Consider the following 9,301-nt stretch of genomic DNA (forward strand, 5'->3'; position numbering starts at 1 on the left):
AATCTTATTACATTAAGGTATGATTATGAACTATGTACTCAACACCCACATCAAGTTCATTTTGATGATCATTACCCCCTCATAATGCATATTTGCTTCAACTATAACTTCATCATCCATATTACATGTTGATATCATTTAGTGGGTATATGTACATTGTAAATAGACCCTTGTACTTAGCAATGGTTGTTTTGGACCCCACCTTTGGTTCATAATCCCTATACATTCCATGAAGATCTAACTCCATATTGTTTAGTCATCACAAACATCGAACTCATAATAAGATGACTCATCGTGTAATTGTTAAGTAAACTAACACCTATGAAAAAAATATGATTACTACTCTCGCTAATGATTTAGAAAAAAAAACGACATATTAAAGCTCAATTTGCCATATGCTTCAACATCTTCAAACAATTTCTTTGAAACTCATTCAAGTGAAAGCTTAATTGGAAAAGATAAACCTTCTTTTTGGAATGATGATATTTCTTTACCCAAGATCATGTCTAACACATTAGTACAAAAACTTAAAATAAAATCCCAACTTACAATACCTAATTTTTTTTTTCCAAAAAAATGGAATAACTATAAATTAGACATTATTGTATTTTGCATCTAGAACTTGTACTTTTTGTATCTTATACTAGAAACCGGTTTCACACTTTCACTTCATCGTATGCTAAACCAGAAGAAAAACATCAACATACAATAAATTTAAACCCCCAAAAAAACCTTCTTGTGTGCTCTCCAGCTATTCTTTCCAAATCCATCGATCACTTCTGTTCAATGGATCTACCATTCCTGATTCAATCAATTTGAGATCTTGAATCAGGTGGTGGGTTCAATTCAATCAGTCAACTTGAACTGTTGGAGGAGTTGAAAGATTCAAGGGTATGAAGATACCTTGTTGCACGGTTTGTCAGACAAGGTACAACGAAGAGGATAGATGTCCGTTGTTGCTTGAGTGCGGCCATGGATTCTGTAAAGAGTGTTTGTCCCGTATGTTTTCATCAGCACCATCAGACACTACTCTTCCGTGTCCACGATGTCGCCAAGTCTCCGTTGTCGGTAACTCCGTCCACGCGCTACGGAAGAACTACGCTATTTTGGGGTTAATCTCTTCTGCTTCCAATAGCGATTTTACCGACGAGGATGATGACGATGAGGATGATGGGTTGGTGGTGGTGGTGGATAGAGACCGGCGCAGCTGTGGGTCCAACGCTTCCAGTTCTAATGGCTTAATCGAACTTGGTTCGCACCAGGATTTGAGGATGGTGAGGCGGATTGGGGAAGGGCCAGGGCGGAAGGGGAGCGGAGTTGAAATGTGGTCGGCGGTGTTGTCTGGGAAATCAGGGAGGTGTCGTCACCGTGTGGCGGTGAAGAAACTTGTGGTGATTGGGGAAGATACTGATTTAGTTTGGGTACAGAATGAGCTTGATGATTTGAGGCGTAAGTCGATGTGGTGTAGAAATGTGTGCAAGTTTCATGGGGCAACGAAGGTGGATGAGTGTCTTGCTCTGATCATGGATAAATGCAATGGTTCTGTTGAGACAGAGATGCAAAGAAACGAAGGGAGACTCACTCTTGAGCAAATCCTGAGGTTTGTTTCTGTGTAAATTGTATTTAAGCAATTCAAACAGTTTCTCTTTGTAATTTATATTTGTTCTTGTTAGATATGTTTGATTTGATTCACAACATATGGAGTAAGCTCTATGTTAAAAAAATCACCTTTTGCCCATAGAGTTTCAAACCTATAACACCCTAGTATTTGGGGACAATAGACATGACATAAACCATTAGAAGGAAGTTCCCTGTTGCAAAGCATGAATCCTCATTAGGGTTACAACTCCTATAATGTTAAAATTGATGAATGGAATGCAAGGGTAAAGTGATTATTTAGTCTCATTCAGACAGTTTATTCAGTCTAGATAAGACCAGTCCTTATGTATACAACACTTTATCCAGACAAACATTATTACCCATTCAACCACTTTACCCTAACATATCTAAGATTCCATTTCTAGTATATTCCAAATCTAGTAATTATTATTATTATTATCTAATATATCTTCTTTCCTTCCTCTTTTTAATAGATATGGTGCAGATATTGCTCGTGGGGTGGCTGAACTACATGCAGCAGGTGTGGTTTGTATGAACCTTAAACCATCAAATCTTCTTTTAGATGAAGAAGGTCGTGCAGTTGTTTCCGATTATGCCCTTCCTGCCATTTTAAAAAAACCAGCTTGCAGGAAAGCCCGTTTAGAGTGTGATTCCTCAAGAACTCATTCATGCATGGATTGCACAATGTTAAGCCCAAACTACACAGCTCCAGAAGCATGGGAGCCTGTTAAAAAATCTTTAAATATTTTTTGGGATGATGCCCTTGGTATATCACCTGAGTCAGATGCATGGAGTTTTGGGTGTACATTAGTAGAAATGTGCACTGGTTCTGTTCCGTATGTATAAATTTTAATATGTATTTTTTATATTTCTTGACTTATACATGTTGTATTGTTACTTAAAATGTAAAAAAATTGGTATTTCTTTTGTAGGTGGGCTGGATTAAATGCTGAGGAAATATATCGTGCAGTTGTTAAGGCGAAAAGACAACCTCCACAATATGCAAGTGTAGTAGGTGTTGGAATACCAAGGGATCTGTGGAAAATGATTGGTGATTGTTTACAGTTTAAGGCACCTAAAAGACCGACTTTTAGTGCTATGCTTGCAATATTTCTTAGGCATTTACAAGAAATACCTCGTGGGCCTCCTGCAAGCCCAGATAGGTAAGGGGCTGTTTCTTTTTTACTTAATCTGGACATAATGAGTTAATGGGCTGTTTGATATGCCTCTTATTGGGTCTGACTTGGTCAAATTCAGACTGTTTGATACCACAATTGCTTCTGATTAATAAGAGGTTGGGTCTGACTCAATCAGACCTTGAATTACTCAGACTCAATTAACAGCTATCAAACAAGACAATAAACCTGGCTTAATGTATTAAGACACCAACCCTTTATTACCTATTTGTCCTTTTTTTTTCCACCCAACTTCCTTCATGTTAGAATTGATGTATATTGTGAAAATTGTGTGTTGGAATGTGAGGGTATAATGGTCATTGAGTCTCATTCAGACGGTTTATTCATTCTAGAAAAGAAACGAGCTTTATGTAGTATACAATGTTTTATCCATGCATACATCATTACGTATTCAGTCACTTTACCCATACATGACTCATTTGGGAAAAAAAACAAAAACAACCCCCAAGTCTTGTAAAGTTTTCAAAAAGAAACAACACATCATATTTACAACATTTTCTCAAACTGCAGCGATGTAATTGTATACCCGAAAGCAAATGGGACGATGCCACCTGTCCCTCCAACCAACTTAGAAGTTGTCCATGATTATCGGACTCTTTTACATACAATGGTTTGTGAAGGGAATGTTTCTGGTGTGAGGTCAGCATCACTTTTCAATTATACCTATATCACATTCTTTCTTTCATTTTGTCATCTATGGATTCCTTATGTTTTTGGAATACAGTGAGTTGCTAGCAAAGGCTTCATCAAAAAACGATGTCAACATGTTTCGTTCTCTTCTAGAAGCTCAAAATGCAGAGGGCCAAACTGCCCTCCACCTGGCATGCAGACGTGGCAGTTCTGAACTTGTTGAGTCTATTTTAAGTTATCGAGAGGCCAATGTGGATGTACTTGATAAAGATGGGGACCCACCACTTGTGTTTGCTCTTGCAGCAGGGTCCCCAGAATGTGTGCGTGTTCTTCTTGGTAGATATGCTAATGTGAGGTCTAGATTGAGGGATGGATTTGGTCCTTCAATTGCTCATGTTTGTGCATATCATGGTCAACCAGATTGCATGCGTGTAAGTTTTTTGTAATTCTATGCAATAAACAGCAATGTGCTTTCATTGATTTGTTTATTATAGCATCCTACTTTCATTTCTTTCTTTAAAATTAGGTAGATTTCTCCAAATGTTTAAGGTTCTTATACTTTATAAAAAAAAAAAACTACAGGAATTGCTAGTGGCTGGTGCTGATCCAAATGCAGTTGATGATGAAGGTGAATCTGTATTGCATAGAGCAGTGACAAAAAAGTACACAGAGTGTGCTCTTGTTATATTGGAAAATGGGGGATGTAAATCCATGGGCATCTCAAACTCAAAGAATCTCACGTAAGTACAAATTTTATCTTTCCTTATGTTTCTAGAAGCTAATTTCAATCAATTTTGAGGTATACCAACATTCATATGTCCCTAATTGATTAATTGTATGATTCAATAGGCCTCTGCATTTATGTGTGACAACATGGAATGTAGCTGTTGTTAAAAGATGGATTGAAGTTGCATCTTCTGAAGAAATTGCAGAAGCCATAGATGTACCTAGTCCTGTGGGGACCGCATTGAGTATGGCAGCCGCTTTAAAGAAAGATCATGAAGCTAGTAAGTTTTAAAATCTCATATTCATGATTCATCTTAATCACTTTTTTATTGCTAATTAGTACCCTAAATATATATTAATTTAATTTTGTTGCAGATGGTAGAGAACTTGTACAGATTCTTCTTGCTGCTGGAGCTGATGCTACTGCTCAAGACACTCAACATGGACGCACAGCTCTGCATACTGCTGCTATGACTAATGATGTGGAGTTAGTTAAAGTAAGTTTATTTATTTATTCTTCCATCAGTTTGCTCAAGTGTGGTGACATTTTCACTACAGAAAGACATGATTGAGTTGAATTGGGTCATTAACTGCTGTTTTGTCTGAACAGATTATTCTTGATGCTGGAGTTGATGTGAACATAAGGAATGTGCAAAACACCATTCCTTTACATGTGGCATTGGCAAGAGGATCAAAATCATGTGTTGGAATGCTTCTTTCTGCAGGAGCAAATTGTAATTTGCAGGTTTCTATTCCTTTCCCTCTATCAATTCTAAATTAGATATTAGTTTGTTATGAATTATTTTTTATGGCTCTAACATGGGTGCTGCTTGATTTCAACTTTTTTTTTTTTTTTTTTTTCTTTTCAGGATGATGAAGGAAACAATGCTTTTCATATAGCTGCTGATACAGCAAAGATGATACGTGAAAATCTGGAGTGGATCATTGTTATGCTTAAATATCCAGGGGCTGCTGTAGAAGTCAGGAATCACAGGTACTTCCATTGATTTGTTTATTATATCATCCTACTTTCATTTCTTCCTATGACTCCATTGTACTTTCAAAAATCTACCCACTTATAGCAAAATATCATCCAAATATATAACAATTTTCATTTAGCACTTATATCTATCTATGTATTTGTGATGGATGTCAGTGGTATGACACTACGTGACTTCTTGGAGGCCCTTCCTCGGGAATGGATTTCAGAGGATTTGATGGAGGCACTTGCAAACAAAGGAGTTCATTTATTTCCAACAATGTCAGTATCTATCTTTCATTTCTTTCACTTTCTAATATACATCTTTTCTATCTACATTTCAAAAAAAGACTTGATTTTTTTTCTTTCAAATAGATACCAAGTAGGCGACTGGGTGAAATTCAAAAGTACAGTTGCAACACCAACATACGGGTGGCAAGGTGCAACACACAAAAGTGTTGGTTTTGTTCAAAGTGTCCCAGATAAAGACAATCTTTTTGTCTCATTTTGTTCTGGTGAAGCACGTGTACTTGCCAATGAAGTTATGAAAGTCATCCCATTGGACAGAGGCCAACATGTCCAACTCAAACCAGATGTCAGAGAACCAAGGTACGATTACATAGGACAAGTTGTACTGTGTTTGGCATGCATTAGACTTTGATGCCAATAGGACAAAAGTTGGAATCTTTTGTCCTACCGAGAAAGTAATTCTTATAGTTAATACATAATTTACAAAAATAAAAAAAAATGATAATCTTGACAGATTTGGTTGGCGTGGGCAATCGAGAGAGAGTATTGGAACTGTTCTTTGTGTTGATGATGATGGGATTTTGCGGGTCGGGTTTCCTGGAGCATCCAGAGGATGGAAGGCCGACCCGGCAGAAATGGAGCGGGTTGAGGAATTTAAAGTTGGAGATTGGGTTCGGGTCCGACCCGCTCTTACAACTGCTAAGCATGGGTTAGGGTCGGTTACACCAGGAAGCATTGGTATTGTGTATTGTATTAGACCCGATAATAGTTTGTTGTTGGAACTCAGTTATCTTCCAAATCCATGGCATTGTGAACCCGAAGAAGTTGAACCTGTTGACCCATTCAGGGTATATAATAAAGATACATTTTTTTATTGTTGCTATTTCTTGATATACTAAATAGAATATTTCAACTTATGTTATTATCAATGTCTACAGATTGGTGATCGTGTATGTGTGAAGAGGTCAGTTGCAGAACCTAGGTATGCTTGGGGTGGTGAAACACATCACAGTGTTGGAAGGATTATTGAGATAGAAAGCGATGGTCTCCTGATAATTGAAATTCCAAATAGGCCCATACCATGGCAAGCTGATCCTTCTGACATGGAAAAAGTCGAGGACTTTAAGGTAAATTAACAAACATCTTTGGGTATTTTATTTTCTTTAACAATTATGACTTATGAACGAATTATGTGACATGGCAGGTTGGAGATTGGGTGAGAGTTAAGGCTTCAGTGTCCTCACCTAAATACGGGTGGGAGGACATAACCAGGAACAGTATCGGGTTAATCCACAGTTTAGAAGAAGATGGTGACATGGGAATCGCCTTTTGCTTCAGAAGCAAACCCTTTTCATGTTCAGTGACAGATGTCGAAAAAGTAGCACCTTTCGAATTAGGTCAAGAAATTCATATAATTTCTTCGGTCAACCAACCACGCCTTGGATGGTCCAACGAAAGCCCCGCCACCGTGGGTAAAATCGTCCGAATCGACATGGATGGAGCTTTAAACGTATGTTAACTTAAACTCCTTTTTTCTCCATTAACTCATCCAATAACCATTTCTAAATCTTTTTCCTTTTTCTCAGGCTAAAGTGGCGGGAAGACACGGGTTATGGAAAGTATCTCCCGGAGATGCGGAAGTCCTTTCGGGATTTGAAGTAGGCGATTGGGTTCGATCAAAACCGAGTGTAGGAACTCGACCTAGTTACGATTGGTATAGTATTGGAAAAGAAAGTTTAGCAGTTGTTCATAGTGTACAAGACACTGGTTATCTAGAATTAGCTTGTTGTTTCCGTAAAGGTAAATGGATGACTCACCACACCGACATCGAAAAAGTCCTCGGGTTCAAAATCGGGCAGCACGTGAGATTCCGGGCAGGGCTAGAAGAACCGCGATGGGGTTGGCGAGGCGCGCAGCCCAACTCCCGCGGCGTTATCATCAACGTGAACGCGGACGGCGAAGTACGCGTTGCGTTTTTCGGGCTGCCGGGATTATGGAGAGGCGACCCGGCGGATTTGGAAATAGAAAAAACTTTTGAAGTTGGAGAGTGGGCTCAAATGAGTGAAACCGCAAGTGTTTGGAAATCAATCGGGCCGGGTAGTATCGGGATTGTACAAGGGATCGTATATGAATCGGATGAATGGGCCGGGAATATTTCAGTTGGGTTTTGCGGGGAGCAAGACCAATGGGTCGGCCCATGTACGGATCTCGAACGGGTCGAGAAGCTCACAAACGGGCAACGGGTTCGGGTGAAACCGTCGGTGAAACAACCGCGGTTCGGGTGGTCGGGCCATACACATTCCAGCATCGGGGTGATTTCGGGTATTGATTCGGATGGGAAGCTAAGGATGTATACCCCCGCGGGTTCAAAGTCATGGATGCTTGACCCGTTTGAAGTGGAAGTGGTTGAAGAAGAGGAGCTCCATATCGGGGACTGGGTCCGGGTCAAACCGTCTGTGACCTCCCCGGTTCACCATTGGGGGGAGGTGACTCATTCGAGCATCGGGGTGGTGCACCGGATGGAGGAGGGTGATGTTTGGGTGGCGTTTTGTTTCTTGGAGCGGTTGTGGCTGTGTAAGGCGGGGGAAGTGGAGAGGATCCGGCGGTTCGTGGTGGGGGACAGGGTGCGGATCAAGAAGGGTTTGGTTAGCCCGCGGTGGGGGTGGGGGATGGAGACGCATGCGAGTAGAGGTCAGGTGGTGGGGGTGGATGCCAATGGGAAGTTAAGGATTAAGTTTCAATGGCGGGAAGGGAAGCCATGGATTGGTGATCCGGCTGATATCGAACTTGATGATAGTGAAAATGGGTTGCCAGCTGGCCGGATTTTGTAGGTGTCAGGTGGTGGTTAATATATATATATATATATATATATATATATATATATATATATATATATATATATGAGATCGATTTAGAAAATGGGAGGTGATATGGAAGAGGTAAGGGTATTTAGGTAAATAGTCTCTATATATATTACTATATGATGATTGCTGTTTATTTAATTCTACTATACAGAGAGAGGCGTAAGTAACATAACTGATAAACACCATTTGATATTTGTTTTTCTTGTTTGTAGACGTTAGACATGGTGTGGGTTTTTGTTTCATGTATCTATCTTTAACTCATATTATGCCTTCCTTGTTCATATTATTATTCTTATACACTGGCCTTCTTGTTTCTTCTTTTTTAATTAAATCGCTGCTTTGTTCTAAATTTTAACGACAGTGGTCTGATAGAGGTCTAAAAAACATCATAAAAACTAGAAATCATCTTTTATCTTTCTTCTTCTTCAAGGAAACACAACCTATCCATGGCCATGAGAATAAGGGTGTAACTAACTCGAACCAGGTGAGTATAGGTGAGATACTTGAAACCAATTCAGAAAATACTCAAAATAGATTTTGTTCAAGTCGAGCTCGAGCTACTAAAATATATTATTTAGTCAAGCTCGAGTATTGAAATACTAAGCTTGTGAAGCTCTTTACAAGCGTAATTGAGTTGCAATCTTAGTCGTATTTCTATTTCAGATTAACATAAACTTATATTTTTAATAATTAGTCGAGTGGAGTTGAACGAAAGTGTCGATTACTTTATTGAGCTCGAGCCCAAGTTTGAAATTGAGGCTTGAGTCGAGTTTTTTAGTCAAGTCGAGTTTCGAACTTTATAGTACTCAACTCGGCTTGATTACACCGTACATGGGAAGGGAATGGGATGATGCATGTTGTAAAAAGAACGAAACTTTGCTAGTCTTTTATCTTTATTCTTCAAGAAACAAGCCCAAACCCTACCCCTACCCATGGGATAATGTTGTATGGATATATATATGATAACAAAAATATTGAGATTCTTATTTCGCCTATAACCAAGATTTATATTACAACATTTTCCATCATCTTTAGAA

The 9,301-nt window shown here is 39.0% G+C and overlaps 1 protein-coding gene across 1 annotated transcript; it reads left to right on the top strand.

The window, feature by feature from the left end:
- The first annotated feature begins 661 nt into the window (after positions 1-661).
- On the top strand, positions 662-8,595 carry KEG (protein kinase KEG). The gene is made up of 16 exons (XM_079060695.1): positions 662-1,600; positions 2,094-2,456; positions 2,553-2,783; positions 3,327-3,455; positions 3,541-3,877; positions 4,029-4,186; positions 4,296-4,453; positions 4,548-4,669; positions 4,783-4,917; positions 5,042-5,166; positions 5,329-5,433; positions 5,527-5,760; positions 5,915-6,248; positions 6,339-6,527; positions 6,605-6,910; positions 6,987-8,595. The coding sequence occupies exons 1-16, from the start codon at positions 894-896 to the stop codon at positions 8,229-8,231; spliced, it is 4,878 nt and encodes a 1,625-aa protein (XP_078916821.1). The 5' UTR covers positions 662-893; the 3' UTR covers positions 8,232-8,595.
- Positions 8,596-9,301: the final 706 nt, after the last annotated feature.

This window comes from Lactuca virosa, chromosome 7, assembly GCF_052849685.1.
Source record: "Lactuca virosa cultivar CGN04683 chromosome 7, Lactuca_virosa_CGN04683_v6, whole genome shotgun sequence".
Classification (NCBI taxonomy): Eukaryota; Viridiplantae; Streptophyta; class Magnoliopsida; order Asterales; family Asteraceae; genus Lactuca; species Lactuca virosa.

What these genes read in the sequence shown, in the direction of transcription:
- KEG (XM_079060695.1), top strand. Translation starts at nt 894, where the DNA reads ATGAAGATACCTTGTTGCACGGTTTGTCAGACAAGGTACAACGAAGAG. An exon ending in ATGTGCACTGGTTCTGTTCC is followed by an intron (nt 2,457 to 2,552) that starts GTATGTATAAAT and finishes TTTCTTTTGTAG; the next exon opens with GTGGGCTGGATTAAATGCTG. An exon ending in TCAAACTCAAAGAATCTCAC is followed by an intron (nt 4,187 to 4,295) that starts GTAAGTACAAAT and finishes ATGATTCAATAG; the next exon opens with GCCTCTGCATTTATGTGTGA.